Source organism: Glandiceps talaboti, chromosome 1 (genome assembly GCF_964340395.1).
Source record: "Glandiceps talaboti chromosome 1, keGlaTala1.1, whole genome shotgun sequence".
Taxonomy (NCBI): Eukaryota; Metazoa; Hemichordata; class Enteropneusta; family Spengelidae; genus Glandiceps; species Glandiceps talaboti.
Genome location: NC_135549.1, coordinates 20,812,034 through 20,836,371, shown reverse-complemented (window position 1 = coordinate 20,836,371; position 24,338 = coordinate 20,812,034). Strand labels below are relative to the sequence as shown.

General features: G+C 33.9%; 1 protein-coding gene across 1 annotated transcript in view; it reads left to right on the top strand.

The window, feature by feature from the left end:
- Positions 1–24,338, top strand: part of LOC144434231 (uncharacterized) — a 111,622-nt gene that overhangs the window by 39,519 nt on the left and 47,765 nt on the right. The window contains exons 7-20 of the mRNA XM_078122688.1: positions 1,029–1,177; positions 8,150–8,194; positions 10,165–10,348; positions 13,329–13,435; positions 14,732–14,889; positions 17,587–17,669; positions 18,368–18,422; positions 19,445–19,602; positions 20,357–20,473; positions 21,051–21,163; positions 21,917–21,968; positions 22,139–22,314; positions 23,020–23,104; positions 24,005–24,121. Of these exons, the coding sequence (XP_077978814.1) occupies positions 1,029–1,177; positions 8,150–8,194; positions 10,165–10,348; positions 13,329–13,435; positions 14,732–14,889; positions 17,587–17,669; positions 18,368–18,422; positions 19,445–19,602; positions 20,357–20,473; positions 21,051–21,163; positions 21,917–21,968; positions 22,139–22,314; positions 23,020–23,104; positions 24,005–24,121 (1,599 nt within the window). The remainder of the gene's footprint in view (positions 1–1,028; positions 1,178–8,149; positions 8,195–10,164; positions 10,349–13,328; positions 13,436–14,731; positions 14,890–17,586; positions 17,670–18,367; positions 18,423–19,444; positions 19,603–20,356; positions 20,474–21,050; positions 21,164–21,916; positions 21,969–22,138; positions 22,315–23,019; positions 23,105–24,004; positions 24,122–24,338) is intronic.

The following is a 24,338-nucleotide window of genomic DNA, read 5'->3' as shown; positions in this document are numbered from 1 at the left end:
GGCAACTCTTTATGACACGTCCCAGAGACACATACATGCAAAAAATTGCGTCCCCAATGTCAAATATGGCGTGAAATACACACAAATAACGTGTTAACGTGACCTCTCAAGTTATTCAATCAATCATCGAATTCAATACATCATATAGTTACATATATACACAAACACCATTCATTTAGGAATGTATGCATATGGGCTACCAGTCACTGCTCTCGGGCTACCAAATTTAAATGATGGTAGCCCACCTGGGCTACCAAGAAAAAAAAACGAATTTCGAGCCCTGAAGTCCATTTATCATGTCATTCACACAAAGAATCATTTCATACCAGAAGGAAAAAAAATGATTATAGATGACATTGTTGTTACCATATAAGGCAAATAATAAAATGTCCATGAAAAATGTTAATTTTCATGTCGTGTCATTAATTTTGTCTGTAATTTCAACAATTTGAAAGGCCTTGGTAATAATGATACATTGTATGAGTGAGATAGAAATCTGGAACTACATCAATGTTGTGTAACAATTCATGTCATTACCAGGTGACTGCTGTGATTTAAATTGATTTTCCAGTCCATTCAATGGCACAATATTGAAATTTGAATTACATAGCTACCATGTTATATGCCGTCAGTGTGAACAAGGCTAGGAGTTCTAGCTCTCAGCAATACTTTCATACAATGTAGTCGTGGCAAAATTTCAAATTGGTTAAAACAGTTTTGAACCGCTTTTTATGTTGTAGCCAGTAACACATTCAATTTGTAAACTTGTGATATACATGTACAAGAAAATAAGTGTGCACATTAATGTGGCTTTTAAATATTCCAGTCTGAGATGAAAATAAATTTTGCTGTGCTGATGTTGTTATTGGACATTACAATATAGTTACTTTGAAATGGAAAATTGGAAACAAATGTGATAACATTTCCAATTTACTGTGACAGTCCCAAAGCATCCTATATCGTACTGCCCCAGTGATTCTTGGAACCATGAACAATATATTCTCCATTATTTTGTTATTGTCTTTCAGATCAATGATGAACAAGGCTTCTCACCAGCTGTTCTTAGAATAAATCAAGGCAACACTGTCAAATGGCTATGGCATTGTACTTCTCCTAGGATTGTCTTTGAGGTGAAACTATGCCACAAACATACTGGCTTCCTGAGAACAAATGCAGGGTTAGTACATGTGCACCATCACAAAATCTGTCCATGCCACTCGATTCTTAAAGGGCAGGATTGCTTGTACATGTATATGATGTAATATATCATATCAAAAGACAATACTGTTATTTTTTAAAACAAACGTAGGCTAGAAATTTGCATCTTCCCTAATGTTCCATTTGATTTCATTATATCTAGACTACCAAATTAGCAGTAGTCCAGGGCACATAGAATACTAATAAAACATTATGTCTATAGACTTGTCTACCAAATTAGCAGTATATAGTCCAGGGCACATAGAATTCTAAACATTATATCTATAGACTACCAAATTAGCAGTAGTCCAGGGCACATAGAATACTAATAAAACATTACGTGTATAGACTACCAAATTAGCAGTATATAGTCCAGGGCACATAGAATTCTAAACATTATATCTATAGACTACCAAATTAGCAGTATATAGTCCAGGGCACATATAATACTAAACATTATATCTAAAGACTACCAAATTAGCAGTAGCCCAGGGCACATAGAATACTAATAAAACATTATGTGTATAGACTACCAAATTAGCAGTATATAGTCCAGGGCACATAGAATACTAATAAAACATTATATCTATAGACTACCAAATTAGCAGTAGTCCATGGTACATAGACTACTAAACATTATATATATAGACTACCAAATTAGCAGTAGTCCATGGTACATAGACTACTAAACATTTTATATATAGACTACCAAATTAGCAGTAGTCCATGGTACATAGACTACTAAACATAGTACATGTATATATCTAGACTACCAAGTTGAGAAGATGGTAGTCTGTTAAACCAATGGAAAGCAATGGAACACTGTATAATGTAGCTGAAACAGTTCACCCAAGGGTAAATCTGACTACCTTGTGCAGATGTTCAATTCGAGCCCAACATGATGTATGATATAAATTCGCGACATATTTAAAATCTGACTTGAGCCAGATTTCGTTCACTAGCAAACTCCATTATGAAGCCATTACCCTAGTGGAGACCCATTATGAGTTTTAATATGAGATCGGGATGACAATGAAACACAGTGTGTAACCACATCCAAAGCTGCTTCTTTGAATTTGTAGTGACAAAATGCTCTTAAAAGTGATGTTCCCTCTAACAGGCAGCCATTCTCTTCTCTGCAGACAACGTTAATGGTTTCAAATTGAGTACTAAAGTTGTGAACAAATTAAAACAAGATTGATGTGTATAGTCCAAGACATACCTACGACATTCTTTTCACACTATCCTGTTCAATTAGATTTCCAAGGGAGTGTTTTGTTGTCATTAGACGTTTTTAACACAGTAGATGTCATTTAGTGTGTTAATTTCTTTAGGGGTGGCCTTATAGTTATTTCTGTGTTTCTCATTGTAACACCTTAAAAATGATGGGTCGGTTGATTGTTTAGTAATGAACAAAAAGTTGGTGCTACCTTCAGTATATTATGTAAATTCACTCTAATAGTTTGATGAACTTAGAAATGGCAATTAAAGTCAGAAGGAAGATGTGAACCATTAGGTCCTAATTTCAGTAGTAGGCGATAATTTTTGCTCAGATTCGAGCTTCTGGTGTTGCCATCTGTCAATCATTGATGTTGTGAAAAATTACCTTTGATGAAATTTCAATAGCACTAGATGTACAACATTCAAACTGATTTCAATTGCGCCTACATACAAAACATTTTGTTCGTACAGTTGATATACATTAGCCTACCTGTAGACTTGAGAATTACTATTTTAACCACGGTTACACTATTTCGCTATCCCCTAAATGATATTGTGAATTTTTGAATTTTTGCTCCCGTTCTTCGGCGAGAACAGAGCATAAGTAGCGATAGTTCTTGAAGTCTACAGGTAGGTTAGCGTAAATTTAAAAAATAAAAATGTGAGTTAGGATAGCGGAACAGTGTAAGTAGCGATAGTTCTTGAAGTCTAAAGGTAGGCTAGCATAAATTTAAAAAATAAAAAAGGTCAGTTAGGATAGCAAAATAATGTAAGTCTTCAAAAAAATTTGTGAAATTAGTTTTGTATAAGTGCCCCAAAAATGGGGATTGCATGCTGGAGAAACATTGAGCTTACACTACAGTTTCCATGATCAATGATAATACAGAAAGCATTGTTTAATAATTTAATAACTAATATATGTATTTATGAATCTATACATGTCTATAAGCATGACTCAACTTTATTAATCTGACCCATATTGGATGTGCAAAGGAAATGAGATTTCCTGTTTTCGTGGTGACTGTATGCAAGGATTCAAACACTTATCAAAGGAAGACATGATATGTGGAAAGCAATTCATTGTAAGCTGTACGCAATTTACAATCATAATGACAGTGTCTCCTGCTATAAATGAAAGAATTTCCTCCTCAATTCTCAGAAGAAATGTAATGAATACAGCATATCCAGGTGCCTGTCTTGGTTAAGGAGGTTGATATAATTTCAAGACAAGTATGTGGAGTAATACTACATATGACCGTTTCTTCCCCAGTAATGTTCTTTGACGAGAGTTCAGCATCCAGAACATTCTTCTTGCCCATTTTAATGATATGATGTATGACAGACTACACAGTGACTATGATTACAATGCGACCACACTGATAGGTATTGAATGAGTATACTAACTAATTTGTATGACGATGTTAACTAGAATATCAAGTTGACTGACATGAGGGGTGGGGGTGGGGGTGGGGGGGGGGCACTTCTATCCTATTTATGAATTTTGAGCAATCCCCAAAATTGCACACTATTAAAAACAAGTCACAAGAAGCAGAATAGGGCCAGAATAGTTGAGTATTGTACAAATGTAGTGTACAGACAGCAGACACCGTTAAGTTACCACTTATTGTCCATGTTATTTCAATGTACCTGTTTTGTTGGCGACTACTGGTATGCAAAACATGCCTATATAATCAATACAGTACATTAGAGTAATGCACATCAAAACATTAAGTAAAAGTATTAGTACATTTCTAAGTTATACTTTGCCTTCATGTGAATCTTTTTCAAAAGAGTATATTACAAGTCATTGCATGTGTTTGGTAAACATTTTAAGAACACATTGAGTTCTTTTACACACACATTTTTTTTTTCACATCTTTGTGCAGTGTCATAAGATTAGTGGCCTTGACCAAATTTGAACCCTCATTTGCCAAATGTGGGCCACCCTCTTGTAGGATCCTTACGTGCAAAATGGTTCAGAACTTCAAGAACTGGAACATATTAAGTTCAATTCAATTCATGTATAGCTTGGAACAGTTATGAATGATTTATGTGACAGTACTTTATCTGATGAAATTGCTCATCTTGAAGTGGCAGGTGATATTGCCCCTACCTTAGCAACAAGTGTATACCTATCAACACCAGCTGCTGGTTGCCACGTGTGACAAATGTCAATTAGAGTAGATGAGGTTTTGAGAAACGTAGTGCAGGAAGGGAAAAACAACCTCGTTAATTTTTAAAGTCTGAGACTGGTCTTAGGAAATGATGATTTGCTTCTGTCTTTAACATACTTCAAAAAAGTTGTCTCAAACTTCATTTTCATATTTTCCGAAAAAAATATAATACCTGGTACATTTGAAATGCTTTCATCTCAAGATGTTCTTTCTTGTATGTTCTGAAATTGGTAAATATATTGCAGACAGTAAGGGTCTCTGCTTAATATATAGTGAAATATAAGACCATTGAGATTGAAATATTCTGCAATTCTTCTAATGAAGTTCATTATATAATTAGTCATATAGACAAGCACATCCATTAACGAAGTATCAGATTCTTAGAGAAATTACACTTTTTATGGTGACAAAAACAAAGATCTTGTTACTAGTAATACAGTTTTAAAGTTAGAGATCCCATGGCATTAATCAGTTAAAAGCTCTTTTCAGTTCTGATCATGGGAAATTGCTGATATAAAGGGATCTTATGATACCCTACTATCCAACATGTATACCTGAAAAGCTACATGTACTTTCATTATTACAGATTACTTGCACTGGTCAGTATGTGCCATGGGCATACTACCTGGTACCTGGTAGTGGTATTTGCACTGCAGTGCCATACCAAAAAACATTATTTCATACCTGTATGCAAATGATATATCATGGCATGATTGTTCCTTGTACACAAAAGCAAGACTCTAGTGATTGTATAATATTGGGTTTTTTTTAATGGAAATTTGCTGTTTCTGATAAACATGTAATAATATTAATAACAGAATTGCCATTCCAAGTGAGTGCCAGTGTGGGTACTTGCTGGTAGTGTTTTCTGCTGCATTTTCACGCGCTATGCTCATGGAAGTACATGTATGACCACAGAGAACACTGCAAGTATACTCATACTTGTAAATATCCCAAGTGCGCCATATTTGCACTCACACATCATGGGGTTCTCACATCATGGGGTTCTGTCATAGTACTGACCATGGGAAATGACTGATGGAAGTATCTGATGATAAATACTTTTATCAATTTTAACATGTATACCTGGAATGTCACAATTACATAGAGCTATTAGTCGAGAATTCAATTAGTCTCACTGTATATCCTGTGATAGAGTAATTTGATTGTATATTTGGTATAATTACCATGGTAACTCAGCAGTATGTTGGTAAACATCAGAAATTACCTGTACAAGTGCGGATATTAGTTGAAATCCGCTATTTATGTAATCATTTAGAATTTGCCGGTGGGAAATTTGGAAATGACTTATAATCTTGCTGGATTGTAAATGAGATATTGTAATGACGACAGAACTATCCAACTCCTGAATAGACAATTTTCATATGTATGATAGTGGCATTTATAACACTCCATTTCATGCAACCCACTGTTATTTTAATAATAAACAATATTATAATAATAAAAACATTTATATAGCACCATATATCCATGACAGTGCTCATAGGCAGTTCTCATTTGAAATAAATCAAAAGGTACTTGTTGGCATTGGCTAACACATTCAAATTACTGCATAACCACAGATTGACAAAGGGTGTACATCACACATTGGTATCAGAAATTAGCAATTACATATTGCTTTCTGTGGGAATGTACTATTTCTCGATTTTGTTATGTTTTATATTCCCTGAGTTTTTCTGCTGAAATTTTCTTGAAGTTTTCTTCTCTGATGTTTTATTTCACAGAGTTTCTAGAAACTTCTCTGGGTATTTTCCCTGAGTTTAGAAGTGTTTATTTCTCTGAATGTTTCTTCATATATTAGGACTTGTTCTTCCAAGTGTACTTCCACTTATACCAGGAGTGTTTCTTCTCTGAATTTTTCTTTTCATATTTAAGTTTTCTTTTCTGGGTCTTTGTCATGATATTAATAGTTTTCTTCTGTGAATTTTTTCTGTTGATGTTAAAACGTTTTCTTCTGTGGCTTTTTCTCCTGGTACATTTGTATTAAGTGTTTCTTCTGTAGGAGTTTTTCTACTCTGGCTTTTCAATTTTTCCGAAAAATTATGAAACCCAACAGTCTAATCTATGTGGGCTACATCCCTATAAACTTGAAAGCGGCCAGAATAATTGAATCTGGGATCATAATGTTTCATGATGGCCCAATGCAATCTGATCAAAATGTATATATAAAATACTAATGAACTCCTTTTGTATTTTTTCTTGGTTAACTTACACAACTAATTTACTTTGACAATACCAGACTTTCGTGAGTGGGCAGGGATACCCGCAAGTAAAACTAGAATTTGTTGATCAGAGAAAGAGAGATAAAATTTGATTAAGGAAGGCCTACTCAGTTGTCTATTCAAGTTAACTTAGTATTTGAGGTTCTTTCATTCAATTCAACACCATAGTATCTATTGAAACTGTTCAATGTCATTACATGTCTGCTATCAGGAAATGCACATTTTGAATGGGTCATTCACCCTGTAGACTTGAACAGTAATTTTGCCGTTTTTTGATACATCAGAGGTATACACTTGGGGACTGTGTTTGAACATATTATAGAATACTTTACATCATATATAATTTACAAGTAAAAAATGAAAGCTATTTGTGTACACATTTACAGCTGGTAAATTTCAAAGTGTAGTCTGGAATGCTGTCTTTTTCTTTAAATTTATTGGGTTCCTCTCCTCCTCGATCCTCCCCCTCCCCCCACCTCTACTCTCAACTCCTCACTTTAATTACGGGTATTACAATCACTGAACATCAATCAGTCCATGCATCCAGCTATCTACATTAGTATACACAACCATTTCTATGATATGTAATGTAATATCTAATTTCATTCAAACCTTGCACAAAGGTGACATATGATGGGGACCTTGTGCACATCGTGTTACATTGCATTTTCAAATATTAGTACCAAAAGGCAGCCATATTTGTCACAAAAATCACTATTTACTGCAGAACTCAGACTATAATGTGTTTAAGAGAATTTATTCATTTATGTGTTTTTCTCCATAGTACAAAAATGCATCAGATACTTAATAGCTTTCTATATTGACCTTTGACATGACTTAGACTTTTAACCAATGAGCAGAATGAGTAATATCAATTTTGTCTTTTGATACTAAGTGTTCCAAAGTGCATTTCAAGAATTTGTTCTTACTGAGTGTTTTTTTTTTGTTGTTGTTTTTGGAATTTTCTCACTGTCTTCTCTCTTCTTTCATACATTTGCTGTAAATGTTACCCCTAAAGTCAAAAATATCAACTGTGATTATCTCAATATCTGGATATTTTTAACAGTTTTTCAAATGGAGTTTTTTGTTCCAATCAGTTGATGTACAGTTGTCTCATTATGTGATGCGCTTTATAAGAAATAAAGATTAGTACACATTCCTTTCCATTTTCTCTGTAAATAACACTTTGTAAGAATGGGAGAGGGGATCTTCTTATATAATTTATTCAGTATGTCTTTTGATCTTTCTTTGTTAGAATTCAAAAATAGCTGAGCCTGAAAATGTTCCCACTTGATGTATTATTTTCTTTTACAGAACTTCAGCACCTACTCAATCTGGAAGTTACAAGCATGAATTCAAGTAAGTCTGATTTTCTTAAGATTTCATGACCTTTCTAATTTTATTAAAACGTAATAACAATACTTTGTAAATGTTACATTTACTGACTGTACAGTTATCATTAACGTAATATGCATAAAATTGGCTCTAAACTTATTTAAGCTTACTTACTTAATAGCTGAGACTATGTTTATGTCAAAATAAATCAGTGTGGAAATGGAACTCATTTTCACTGGTAAATTCTGTAGGTTATGAGGTAGGTAGATTTATTCCAAATCAGTGCATTTACTTGCAACACAGTGATTTGGCTGTAAGTACGCTGTAGTTTTTAAAAAAAAAGTGTTTGTGTCTACCAATGAAATATGTCTTTCCACTAAAAATGTTTGTCAGCCAAAATTAGATGCTAAGATGTTATTAGGTACCAGACTGTCATAGTAACAAATGGAAAACTAGGTAGCTACGAGCAATATTAACATGTTTACATGTTTGTTTGTTTATGAAAGAGTGTATGACAGGTGAAAGAAATGGTCTCACTCAAATTCAAACAAGTGAAAAGAGAACTTAAGATAAAATACAACCATGGATATGATGACAAAACTTAAATGTAAATTACAATTACCTATTAACTATAATAGTAAAAGTAAGAAAATTCACTTCTGTCAGTGAAATAAATTTGTCATACTATGAAAGTAACACATTTTATCTAAATATCAAGAAAAGTGATTGATTTTTGAATTATTTTTCTCTTTATGTGTTGTTACAAATAAAGTAGCAGTAACCATGACAACATAGTTTGAACATCATAGGTCTGGCAATAACACAACCATTGAATGATCACAAGGGCTGTTTTCTGCAGGGACTGTGGATCACCCCAACAAAGACTGTAATGAGTTGTTTACTCAAATGTTGTTAATATTATTAAGAATGGTACGATTAGCTGCTATAGTCGTGAGAATCTAACTCCCATAAATAAGCATCACACATACAATTATAATAAGACTTGGTGTATTGCACAAACTACAGTAATTATGTTAAAATGTATACGTCCCACAGTGGACATGTATCTGATTTAGCTTTCAAATTTATAACATAATTGTAAGTCACGAGTGTTACCATAGCAATGTTTGACTGAAGTATCTAGATGCTACACATGGTATCAAGTTGTCTCTTGTAAAGGATAAAGGCAGATCTTGATATTGATGCACAGATAAGCAACAGACTAGACTGAAGTGAAAACATACTTGAAGTGAAAACATACACTCAAGACATCCAACTGAAAACATCTTTTAAATATAATCGTTGTAACTTTACACAAAACTGAACTCTGCAGGTTTCCTAAACACTCATTCTGATTTCCAGCCAATTTGCAGAATAATTACCAGGTCACTGAGCAATAAACAACAACCTAATGGGTTTTTGGTGTTCAATAAAAATTAAGTTATGCTAAGTATAATATTATATTGTCTTTGAACAGAAAATATGAAATATATACCCAGCTCATAGAATTCTAAGTCATGACAACTCATGTCACTCATGCCATTGCTTCTACAGAACTCAAAATATGAGTCAGAATTTTCAAAATCATCAGTATTTTTCTCACTTTTTCCTAAGTTATGCTGGAGGAAGTATAATTATTTTCCAATATTTTTATTCAGTCAACTAGAAAATACTCCTGACTGAAGGGTTTTGTCACTAATTGTCTAGCGATTCGTAGTGACAAGGTCCTTTAGGTCACTCATATTTCCTTTGGCTGGATGAAGAAAAATGTTGGGAAATAATGTGGTCTGTTATTGCCAATTAACAGATCATATAAAATCCAATATATATCTTCTCAGTAGACATGCTGAAAAGGATATAGAAAGTTTAGTTATAAAATGAAATGGTGTGATTGCAAAATGGGTTTTCTAATCAGATACATAAGTCAGTGTTAAAGCTGATACAATCAGGTGTACTCTGTTCTGACATCTTAGTTGTGTTCTTTATTTAACTAGTTCCCCAGGGCTGTACTATTTCCAAACGGAAGGCGAAGAAGAAGGGAAGTTTCACTTATGTATTGTTCAAGTCAAAGAGATCCAACGAGAGTTCAGAATTGAAGTGACAGATCGTAAATTTAATCCTCGCTTGATCAGGATTCACGAAGGTGATCGCGTGTGGTGGGAATGGGATAGGCTTAAGGTGAGAATAGTCAAAGATATTTTTATTGCGCCACATATCAGCAACATTCTACCTGACTAGTTTATGTGTTATTGTGATTAAGCTGTCAGCTCAGATTACGAAAACCTGCTCTGTTGCCATGGTGAAATGATACCTAGTGATCGATGTGTAAAGAGCAACCAACTTATAATTCTTACTTCGTAATGCGTGTTGATTTGATGTTGTAGAACCATGTTTAAGTGCTTTTACATCCATGCTGTAACTCTCATGCTTTCTATTGAAAAAAAAAAAGCTGTGATATGTTTTCATTTAGTGTTCGTTGTTTGCAAGTTGTCACCTCACATTTGTTATCACCTGTGCCATGTTTGACGCTCTATTTCATCAACTTTAATCATCAAGATTTTTGTACAACTGTAACTTTATATTCACTTTCAATTTTCTCTACACCTCATTGAGTCTTCTATCGATCTTGTCCTTTTAACAAGTCTTAAACCTGTTATTCCAGCAGTCCAACTAACATGGATCATTTTAGCATTCTACCCGATGTGTGTGATTTCACAATTATAATATCTGTTCAAAACCTTTCATCTCGCCATTTTGCCCTATGTGTCTCCTTACTACTATACTTTTCTTGTGAAAGTCGATATCTTAGTGAATCTTTCATCTAGTGAATTGTTTGCATACACATATATCTATGTGCATCTCTCTCTCTCTTTCTTTTGTTACCTGACTTACTATATCCTTTCAACCAGCCAACACTAGTTTACACAAAGGAAGAGCAAGCCTCGTGTCATTTGAAAACCTGTTATTTTACCCTTCTAGCTAACATGCCATTTTGAACATTTTACCCAGTGTAGGATTTCACCATATTATCCATTGGCAACCTTTTATCTCATCATTTCCATACCCTTTGCTTTTACAGTTGAGATCTTAGTAAATCTTTCATCTATTTTGCATACATATGTATGTATACGTGTTTCTCTCTCTCTCTTTCTCTATCTTTTTTTGTCTGACTTGTTACAACATTTGAACACTAACACAAACAGGAAGAGCAAGCCTCAGAAAAGGATGGTGATAATGAATCACAAGATGATGAAATGATTTCTAGTAATGAGGGTTCATATCAGGTAAACTATGAGTGAACCCAGCCACTGCTTTATCCTGCTTTTGCTTTTCCCCCAACTTCAGAAAATTCACAAAAAACACTGGCTGGTGGAGAGCACTTGTTTTTCTCTTCCCTTTTTATAATGTATATAGCACACTGCACATGAGGTTTAAAAGTATCAAAATGTAGAAAGAAAAGATATATCCACGGTAAAGTTATTCATGTTTTTGAGATGGTGAAATTTCCAAAAACTGAAATGATTACACGTTTATGATGGCCTTTTATTACCAGAAAAATAACTGACAGACCGAAGTAAATACACATGACAAAAAATTTCCTTCTCAATAATTGAAGTATTTCATCTGAAGATTTTCTAAGAAGATTGAGTTCTCAAGTGCTCATGAGAATTTTTTTTTAACATTTGGTACTTTTTGGTAATGATTTGTAAGTTATATATTCTGACTCAGAATTCGAGTTCTTATCCTCAGAATTTGAATTCTCATCTTTGGTAGAAAGTTGTATCAGTTTGATTAGGTAATGGGATCTTCATCTAATGATCACCTGTGTTCATGCACTTGTTTTGTGTTCACCAACACACATTTTGAGTGATTATTTATTGTGTCTACATCTACATGACATTTGTTAGGTGTAGGTACAGTGTGAACCCCTTTTTCCCTATTGCACAGTTGACACTTTTAGTGTACCGGTATAGTCACATGCTGATATACCCATCATAGATAGATATTCCTTGTCACTACTCGCCTCCACAGTACTGAGTTAGGTGCCAGACATCACAGACTTTACAGTGTACATCATATGTACCTGTAGTCACAGTGATCATCAATATATGGTTTGAAAGGTATACAGCATTGCCGCAAATATTCTTGTTTTTAGTCACTACTCATACAAAACCTGTGTATGATACATTGTGTATGTATAGATTTCTATAAGTTCGGTAAAGACATATTTCCATTGTACTTTTGTAGAACTGATATATATCTTACATGTAGGTTCAGTATTAAGACACTATGCTCTGGGGCAACCTTTCATGTGCCGTGTAGCACATGATAATGACCCCATGATTGTTTTGAGTTTCAACACAGCAGTGCGTACACACAGGGCTACCATTAAGTTTCTGAAGTTGCATTTCCCTGTAGGATTTCAAGTGGGTGTTGAGAGTGATGGTAACACTTGACATGCCACACAAGGCTTATGTTTGTACTATTCAATTGCAGTATGTCAGGATATGGGTATTAACTGAATAATATTGTCCAATAATATCAAGTTTAATATAATTAACATCATTCTATATTTGATAGCCTCATTGAAAATATACTTTATCCATGACAACAAAAGTCGACAAAATTCATTTTGATCATAGTTGTGGTCAGTAATTGTTAGTGTAGTGGTCAAAGCTGAAGACACAGATTGAGGCTATAAATCTGGTTACTTTCTGAAAGTGATTTTTTGCGGGAAATGTTACTGCTATAATTTGTTTTTAGTCTTTCAAAATTCTCAACACCATTGTTGTATACTTTACAAATGCATTGTGTCCATTTATTATGAATATTGATTTTAGGGTAAATCTAGTTTGAAATGATGGAAAAACAACAAAACAAAACTAATCCAAGCAGTATATTCCGTAAATACAGTTTTTGAAAGTTCTTTCCCCTCCGGTATAGTAGTAGTGATAATTATCCTGTTAAAATATATTGTCACAAAAATAGTCGTAATGAGCCAATAGCAAAGTGGAAAGTTAAATCTGTGTGTGTTCAATCATTGACCCTACACGGGTCTATGGTTCAATCCAATTATTATGAGGTAATGAAATAGTTATAAATAAGTAAACCGTTTGATTAAAAGTGACAAGCATGAAATTTGTTCTTTTGTTTACAGTGCAGGAAAGGTCATAATATTATACAGGTAGACGTGCCGCAGTACTCTGAAGAACTGGATCCCTACCCTAGACCAGTCAAAGGGGGATTCAGATGTGAAGGTCCAAGGTAGGAACTCAGTTTATTCAATCAACGAAAAACATATAGTAGCACACACTGACATTGACGTTAGCATGGTAGCCTGAAAGTAAGTAATGGGTGATCACTAGACATTCAAAAACTTGACTCAAATTATCCTAGCAACAAGGACCATGTCCTTAGTAACAGGTAAGTATCATAATTATATTATGTACAAGATGTTTGATCTTATCTATGAAACATAAATTTGAAGGAAGTACGGAGACATGCAGTAACCATTATTTGGATTTTAGGAACAAAAAATAGTGTCTGTTGTTACAAAGCTTGCTCTACTGCAGTGATTGACAACTATCTTTAAACATTAAAGGTAATTCCTGATGTTTTAAATGAGTCCAGCACATAGTATTTCACTTTGAGACACACTAGACAGTATCATAAGTTTGTGTTTACGAAAAGATAGTACTTTGCTGCTGTGTGTGTGCCCTAATTTTACCTGCAGTATATCTCACTTACTTATTTACTTCTAGTCAAAATGACAAATTCAGTTTTCTCACATAAGGTGAATTATCCTTGTAAGGAAAAGGGAATTAATTCCATTAGGAATAAGTAGTTATGGGAACTGTATTAAGATGTGCTTGAAAGGGAATTTGGAATTTCAAGTAGTTCTGAAGTATTGCAAAAAAAAAACAGTCTTCAGATGTTACAAGATTGTCATTATGAACTCAAGATGGTGAAATGTGATGAGCCGTAAATGGTTGAATCCAGGGGTTTGAGTTGGAAGGCCATGCAGTGAGTAACACCAAAGTGCTGGCCAAATTAAACACATTTTGGGTAATAGTTATTAAACTATACTTTTTCTGTGCTTGTTATACCAAAATGAGCATAATCATATCAAATACGTGACTAAAAAGAAGAGAATTGATATCACTATGTGATGAAAAAGGAGAGAATTAAAAGTTTTTTTTGTGTTTTAATTTCAGTCAAAGTGCATATTTAATATGTGTAAAAATTACATTCATTATTTTCATATTTGATACAAATTTACATCATTATAGCAATTTTATTAGTAGTTATCTCCATCATTTGACCATTTATATTTAAATTTTCATCATGGTTAATGGAAAAATAATGATATATGTCTTATTACAGCACTTTTAAATTCCCACACTGTATTCAAAGCTATTACCCCTTGCATGAACCTATAATGACTCAACAACCCTTCACACTTTCTTAACTCCGTAGAGAACACACCATACAATCCGCTGTACTAACTAAGCATTAAATGTAAAATTGATGAAAATCTCATATGTTGTATATTTGTAACAGTCGTTCTGGAATTCTAAGCCATGTGTTTACAAAGACTGGTGTGTTCTACTATTGTGACCAAGACTACGATGATAACAGGGAATACCTAGGTGTCATTATAGTCTATCCTAAAGAGAAAGAACATTATATTGAACTAACAGGGGATGGTTTCTATCCTGGTGAGTATTTTAGAACTACATCACTATACAGTACTACAGTGAGTAATCCGTGACTAAAATATACGTTTTTTATGTCACATGTACTTTTCTGCATTCGAGGTATATCATTTGACTTTTGATGTTGCCCTGAAGTAATGAGCTTTTATATCAGCCTCTATAACAGTTTGATTTAAATACGATGTAGTGTACACGTCGCAATTTCTGTTTGGCTGTTACGTTTATTGTCGTTTGTTCTTTTGTGAGTGCTCATTATATACATCTGACACAATGATACATTTCACTTGATACATGACAAGCATATACCAAATTGCTGTCGAATTTGGTGTTGAGATTTTCTCATTCACCAAGATATAATTGACACCTGACACTCACACAAAATGAGTACAGATTTGGGGTATACTCCTGGAGTAATGACTTGAGCATTCGGGGATGATTACTCACACAGGCCCAGAGGTGCGATGCATTGTCAGGGCTTGGTGACTCAGGATTGACGGTGGCCTGCCAGGGAAGAACTTGGCAATTACGCAGCGACATAACAAGCATGTAACATCACCTAGTCGTGTATTCCAAAAAATTGAATGGAAATATGTAGAACCTTGTGTGTATTTGTATTATACAAAAATTTGCTGGCAGTAAAAGTAAACTGAAGCAAATTAGCACACTGTAAAGTGTCAAAACTTGATTTTCTGCTCTCATGCTAGAATTATATACACACATTGACAGTAATGTTATTTTTTATTGTTAGTAATAAAATTGCTTGTCAGTAGACATTAAGTTAACAATGTTCTTGGTGCAGAAGAAAATTTCTTCAATGTGAATGAATCCAAATTGGCCTACCATACAGAAGATTGATGCCAAGCCACCAGTTCTACTACCTAATGTATAATACAGTGTAGTTATGGAAAGTCTGACAGTATTAAAAAAATACTTCCCTCAATAACAAAATTTTGACATTGTAGCCAATGCAATTTTAGATGAGTAGCACAGATAATATTTACTAAGATCGGAATGGATGAATTATTGTGAAATCTATGAAAATTACTGTGTATCTTTTATTCGTATCCATTTCGTAATGTCCTTGTAACCCAATCATGGATTTCAAAAAGTTCCTATATCTTCTTATGTAGTCATGATATATGGGCTAAAAAATGAATGATTCAACAGATGACAGGTGTTGATAGCTATCTGACTACTTTACACAGCAGACAGACAGTTTGACATTCTTGTCACCTTGATATTAGATTCACTAAATATAAGTTTAAGCCAACTGAAGTGTTCGTATACTAACACACAATTTCCACATCTAATGAAATGATCTGATAGGGTTTCTCTCAGTGCACACATCGCTCAAATTCAATTTAATTTGCAGTCCAGATAGTTCAATACAGGTTTCTGTTTGTACATTATATCCTTCAATTTCATTTGCAGTCCAGGTACTGGGGTTTTCATCTGTGCACACATTGCTCAGTTTAATTTGCAGTACAGGTACATGTAGTTCTTTGCTGGGGTTGCTGTCTGTGCATATGTCCCTCAATTTAATTTGCAGTCCAAGTTATATAGCTGCAATAGTAGAACACGACATCCAGAGCCTCACTGAATATAACATGGTGTCAGAAGTGGGATGTGTGCCCTTGACAGTGTATCTGCTGTGATCAGTTCTCTCCCCGATTTACACGTAAGAGATACATGTACAGTATGTCATATGTTTGATCACGTACGCAGGTACATGTAGTTCAGTGCTGGGGTTTCTGTCTATGTACATATATCACTCAAATTAATTTGCAGCCCAGGTAGTTCAGTACTTCTCCAGGGTCCTACCAATTTGCTTAGTTGAGCATGATATAGACAATCTCATCTAGGGTAATCTTGAATATATAAGATGCAGTCTCAGGTAACTATTAGAAGTAATCTGATGTAGCGCAGTCAGCTGAATTGTGTAATTCCAATGCCAAATTTTTTTGCATGATCAGTTTTATTTTCTTGGTTATGTTCTTTTTATCAGATTGCAGTCAAGTAATTCATATGAGTTAGCCTTTCTGTACGATTAGATAACTGTTACAGTTCCCTCTGAAAGTTAAAATTTAAAGCTTTTTCATCGTGCAGTCATTTCAAATTTTGAATTAGACTATTTTGTTTAAAGAGGCCTAAACTGTAAGTGAGTTATGTGTACGCATCAGTTCTGCTGTAGTATACTTATTGAGGCATACTTAAAACTTTCACTTGCTATTCACAGAACTCAACTCTGGTATTTAGGCATATTACACAATGATACAAGGATGTATAATTTCATGCACCTATACTAAAATCTCAGTGAAATCCACATCATTCATTCAATGTACTAATATGCCAGAAGATGGTTCTTAAATGCCATAGAAGGCATTCATATTGACTTTAACATAATTTAATACCAGAATATTTTTTTACTGAGTACCGCTAAATAATATCATAAAATATGAGCTTGTGCCACTTGAATAATCTTAATTATTTTTGATCATTTATAATTATAATAACAATCAACTGAGTAAAAAGTATATGATCAGCATACACCACTTGAATGATTATAATTTATTTTTCATAATTATGATATTTATTAATATTTAAGCAAGGTGTCATGAAGTATTTAATACCACGTAAATAACCTAATAAAGTTCACTAGTACCACTTTTAATGATTGATATCGTCATGTTTTATGCATAGATCTTGGTGCCATATCTGCTGGTGATAGAGTGTGGTGGATTTGGAACCCTGAAGATGTCCAGGATAATTTCTCTATCATGGAGGTAAAGTCTTCAGATTACTTATTACGTATATACCTGCAAAAGGCTGCCTGTAATAACCAGAACATATAAGACTGTAAACACATGATTTTCAGGGATTCTTACAGGGCAACTAAAAATATCATATCGTAAAATATATTCACATTGCGTTGTATCAAATTGTATCGTATCAGATATTGTATCATATTATATCATAAATCATATTGCTTTGTATACATTGCATTACATATAGTATCATATCATATTGTATAGTACCATAACTTATCATATTACTAGATTGTATTGTATCACGCATCATATCGTATCATAACTTATCATATTAGATTGTATTGTATCACACATCATATCGTATCATAGCTTATCATATTAGATAGTATTGTATCTCGCATCATATGAAGCTAATGAATCTCCGTGGTATGAAGTACTTTTCATCGTCTTCGTTTTCTAGATGTTTTAGTACAGTGCTTTCAACTTTCTTGTAGGAGCACATGTACAAAATGAATTGTAAGTTTATTTAGTAATATAGTTTTCAAAGGTAGTATTATAACTTAGTGGTTCACTATTAAAGTATCTTTACCTTACTGCATAACATATGATAATAGTTCTGAAAGCTAGAGCTGGTCACCGATGTCACATGTACATGTACACACAGTTGTAGTGTAAATGTTATACTGAATGTTTTTGCTCCTTACTACATACAGGTTGACAGATGTACTACTGGAGACACCAAGGCATTTCCTGACCAAGATTGCAATAGTAAGTAACACTGCTTTTAATAGATGTGTATGCTGCATGTCTTGTGTGTTGTTTTCATGAAAGTTTACCACAGAAATACTTATATGTCTACAAATTCTTTATTTTATCATATATTTACTGTAGATCACATTATGCTTTTAATTCATGTCTACCATTGTATTTTATCTTAGTTTATATTCTTTACCTATTTCATGGGGTTTTCTTGTAACTTGTCTTTTGTCTGCAAAACTGCACCAATTTCCATTGTAAGCTCATGCGTTTATATGTGGCAATAAAGTTAAAGTTATTATTAAAGTAAGAACGTGCCAACATTAGGTTTACCTTCACGTGTTGCCTTTGTACTTTTAACTGATAACGGCAGCTCACCATCAGTGCCAAGAAAGTGTAGCAAAGTTGGTTAAGATGTATGTTGCACCAGACAATTAAAGGATCAATGTGCGTAAGATTTTTCTCGTGCCAGACAATAAAATGTAACAATGTTAATAAGAAGTTTTGTCTGGTCTGACAAAATTTTGTTTCATGTTTCGTGATTTTCAATGTATTAAATCAAAAGCAATCTCTTACAACATTCACTAACTACCAACCACAAAATGTTTTATGTCGCAATGAATTATTTTTAAAATGGTGGTGCGCACATAATAATATACACATATGGGGAGATTGTGACATTAATATAAAGAGTGGACCAACTAGTGTTCGGATGACAAGTCCTTTCTCGAAACATTGGGGCAGTGTTCTAAATAAAACTGAATACTGACATGTTAGCTTGCTATCACCAAATTCTTCATCATTTGTACTTTTAAAATGACATGTTTTATTACCAAATTACACTACTGGGAGCCAACAAACCTTTGGGGAACATCTAAGTAATACACAGGTAAAACGTGATGAACTCACAGGACATGCATAGCATATATTGACGGTCTCTTGTGAACAGTTGTATTCAAGGTACATGTAACACACACTGTTAGGTGTTTAGTTTTCAACCATGAGTGATTTCTGTGTATTATTTTGACTTTCAGATATATGTACATACATAGACAATAATGGTGGTAGATTGATCAGTAGTCTTGGCATTGAAACCATACAACTCAATACTGTAGGTGTCTACCACTATAGAGTATCTGATAGTCCTATAACTGTGGGATGTTCCTCTATTATTGTCAATCCAAAGACAAGGGTAAGTGACTGTTTCTTCTATCGCAAATTTCAATATTTCAAACATAATTAATAGTTCATCTCCCCTCCTCCCAGCAATAATTTAATAAGTCTGTTTATTACTATGAATACTGTATAGTTTTTATTTGGAGTAAAAAGTTATAATTTTATGAAGTGCTAGATTTTGGCTGTTAATGTCATCAGGCAGTTACTACTCTTAGCTGGTGTCATTGCGATAGTATTTTGATTATTTATATTTATTTATATTTATTTTTATTTATTTATTTATTTATTTGAGATGTCAACAGGATTACCCCATTTAAAATACAGACACTCAGAAATTGGAAAAGATATTTACAAAACTAATAAAACATAAAAAAATCAATTTAAAAAAAAGTTACCGAAACTTCCGTTAAATTCACAAATCAACTATTTCATTTAGGATATATTTTTCTAGAATTACTGAGACTGGAAAATGTGATTGACAAAGTAGCGTGGGGTACAAATTGATGGACCAATTAGCATAGGGAACAAATTTTGTGTCTGTAAAGTGCTGCGTAAAATCCTGTCATTCTGTGAGTGTGTATTTTTTGTGCATGACTTAAGATTAGCATCTAGTTCTGTATGTAGCTTCAACATTTGACAAATTTGACAAAGTTCAACTGTCTTCAAAGATCTACCCAACCATTTAAATCCCCACCTCAATGAAAACTTGTGATTTGGATATCACTTTGTGTAATTCTAGATCTTATTTGCATCAATCTGTTATTATATAGAATCACACTGTTGTAGTGAGTGATGATGGCTTTGAACCCAGAGTTTCTACTCTTAATCCTGGTGATAGAGTATGGTGGATATGGGATAACAGCTTTGAACAACATAATATTATACAGGTATAAAAAATATCCTTATCATCTATTTTGACCGTTTTGATTCTTTGAGAATGCATTGTTCATGGTTCTGAGAATCCATAGGACAGCACAGTATAGTTACTTTGGAATAGTTTATATTTAGAATCAAATGCATCGTTTCAATCCGGCTACTGCTTTGTGTGATAAAGCTTCATAGGATATGGATTGAAATATCGCAGTTGTTTCTAATTATAAGCGTTCTAAAGTAACTTTATTTTTACTGTTTTTATTCCTATTTCAAGCACAACAGAACTCAATAACAGCAATGACGTGTGTTGTCATGACAGAGATCAATCATGAAGTAAATCTTGTGGGTTTTTTTTTTCAGTCACTTACAATATATTAAAACAGACTGTCTATACATGTTGTAGGGTTCAAAAGAATTAAAGTGTAGTATAAGAATTGTGAGATGAAAATTGTCAAAAGGAGATGGAAATGAGTCTAGGGTATAGGGATAAAATGCCAAGAGCAATAATGTCAGAAAACATCTGCTGATTTTCCACAGTGTGTTTATTGATACATTGTACCACATGTTATATTCTCATGTGTATACTGGCAGGTATCACATCAAGGCAGACCAATTAAAGATGGATTTTGTAGTGGAGCACCACTTGACAGTCCTGGAGCCTTTGTCTATCAATTCAAGGAGACAGGCGTCTACTATTTTATCAGGTGTGTAATACCATGATTCAACTTTACTCTACAAGCAGTCTAGTACTGTATGTGTTTATGATAGCTGTAACTTTGCTCGGCAAACACTTCATGTACCGGTACCTCATTCCTGATTGCTGTCAAATTAACTTTTCCATCACTAAGCAATCAGTCATTTTAATATAAGTTTGTTGAACTTTGATCGTGTGTGTGTTTCACGCCTTGATGAAATTTACCCTCCTCTTAAACATAGTATTTAGAAATAAAAATATGATATTAAGGCAGAGAAATGCAAGATTGTATAATTATGGAAATTTGAGAAGAAACTACATTTTGAAAGGACGTTATGTGTGACAAATTAATCATAGCATAATTCATTGTATGTCATTGAATGTCCATATCAAAGCATGGTAATATATCCCTGGAAAGAATAGAAGTAAGGATATATCTGTAATATGATTTTTTTACAAATATCTGCAAAACATGCCAGTAATAAACAATTACAGCATAGAGGAATTGTCACATGAGTTACTGTAACAGTTATACAACATTGTTAAAAGATTTGCCAAACTCTGATGTTGCCAAACTCTGTTGCTTGTCAGTTTTAGTTGCCAATTATTTTAACTGTAATATTTTTGTCATGTATACCTACATGGATACTCAATACAATAGGCATCCAATCTCCCACCTGAAATAAGACACTATACTACAGTAACTGTACTCCACACATACATGTATGATTTTCATTGCATTTTTTCTTTTCAATATTCATAGCATGGGACAACCCAAGGCATTTGGTGCTATTGTGGTATCATCTCAGCCACAGGTAAGTTTATTTTGATGTTTCCTAGCTGATAACTATGTATTAGATGTTTACAAATGATTGGATGTGTGTAATACAATGTATAACATGATTGTATCTCTTCATGTAATTATCCACATCACAGACTAAGAATTCAACATTCTGAAATCATTCAAATCATTTGAATCCCATAGGTAACTCAAGTAAGAGTGTCCAAGAATACAATTCAACCTGACCCAGCATTGGCATTAACTAATGATGTTGTAGTATGGATGTGGCCAGGACTTAGGAAGCATGGTATCACACAAGTTGCTGACACTCAGCAAGTTTATGAATTACAGAGTTATACTCAGGATGTTGTAACACCCAGGTATGTATTTGTCAATTATGACCAAAACTCCACTGTCTCTTCCTCTGGCTGTCTGTCTGTCTGTCTGTCTGTCTGTCTGTCTGTCTGTCTGTCTGTCTGTCTGTCTGTCTGTCTGTCTGTCTGTCTGTCTGTCTGTCTGTCTGTCTGTCTGTCTGTCTGTCTGTCTGTCTGTCTGTCTGTCTGTCTGTCTGTCTGTCTGTCTGTCTGTCCGTCCGTCCGTCCGTCCGTCCGTCCGTCCGTCCGTCCGTCCGTCCGTCCGTCCGTCCGTCCGTCCGTCCGTCCGTCCGTCCGTCCGTCTGTCTGTCTGTCTGTCTCTGTCTGGCTTTTTCTGTCTCTGTGTGTCTCTCTTGCTCTCTCTTTCTCTGTGGCTGGCTATATGTCTGACTCTCTGTCTCTATGTCTCTGTCTCTTACTTTTTCTCTATTTCTCTGTGTCTGTCTGTCTGTCTGTCTGTCTGTCTGTCTGTCTGTCTGTCTATCTATTTATCTTTCTCTGTCTCACAGAGTCTAGCTGATAAATACTAAAAACATATATAGACATTCATGTCTAAAAAATATCTTTCATTTTCCATGTACATACTAAGTCTTTTCGATCATCTCAATAGTATAAAGTTTTCAAAACTGTCCATGAACTAACATACGGGACATACCTAACTATTCTAAGGTGAAAGCTTGCTGATAAAATGTTCTATAATTCCTAAAACAGGAGGTGTTTTGGAATAAGGTTCAGTAACCCTGGTGTATATCATTACTACAGTAAAGCCTTCTCAGGAAATGACGACAAATACTTGGTAAGTTTCTGAAAATGTAAACTATAGCTGGTGTTTGTTAAATAACTAACAAGTGCTTTCAGATACCAATTAGCCCAGAGACTTGGCTATCTGACTTGAAAATGTCATTCACCAGAACATACAATGTCTAGCCTGTATATCAAATTAGATAAGCAAGTCTGAGGGCCAGATGTCTAATCCATAGACTCACACAGTATAATTATATATTAGATGACATATTAATGTAGGGACATTTTTAATCATTTCAAAAATTTAATATATTATTTTCCATACCAGTATGTAAAGGTAAACACATTGTTGTTTCCATGGAAACTGTGCTAGTTATAGTTAAAGTGAAGAAGTCAGGAAAACAAAAACTATTTTGAATATTATGATTCTACCTAGACTAATTACTATAAATTTCAAGAATGTGGATTCTACAGAACACCAGCTTTTCTAATGTTCAAACATTTGAATGTGTAAAGTGTTCTTAACATCGAAGTATTGTATTGCCAAATGCAAGAAAAAAGGGTTATGAATAATTTATATAACTTTAGATTGTGAAGAGTTTTGGAGTCTCTGAATGACATCTTTGCTGCATGCTGACATGAGAATTTACCAGTATTGGTTTTTGTTTTTTGTTTATCATTGATATAATGAATATTGTATGTTTTTACATTTTTGATTAATTTCCACTGTGCTTGTAAAAGTATATTCAGTGTTTGGATTTCATCACGTCAGTGCAGTAAGGTCGTATCAGCCTATACAATTGTACAGCAGATACAACCTTACTGCACTGATACAACAGTTTGTGATATCATTATCTCACAACTTTTATCATAGCAGCACTTTTTTACTTTAATTTTGTGTAGTTTATAATTCTCATACTTTTTTTCTCATGTTGTTGATATCATATTTTAGTATGAACACAGTAGTAAAAGTGTACTGAGTACAATCATAGTGAATAATGCAAGTGATAGTACAGTAGTCCGTGTAACAGCCAAGGGTTTCAAACCAAACACCGTCAACATTCTAAGGGTAAGTTTCACACTTTTTTGATATTTTTATACATTGAGGTATATAGGTACCAATCAATATCAGTTTTATGTGTTATTCCAGAATTTGGTATTTTAAAGTGGCACAAGCTGAGTTTATAAACCTTTTACTCAACTGAAAATACTTCCATAAAACTTGGATTAAACTATTCTTAGTATTATATTAATGTCAATGCATGCCTTCTATGATATTACAATTG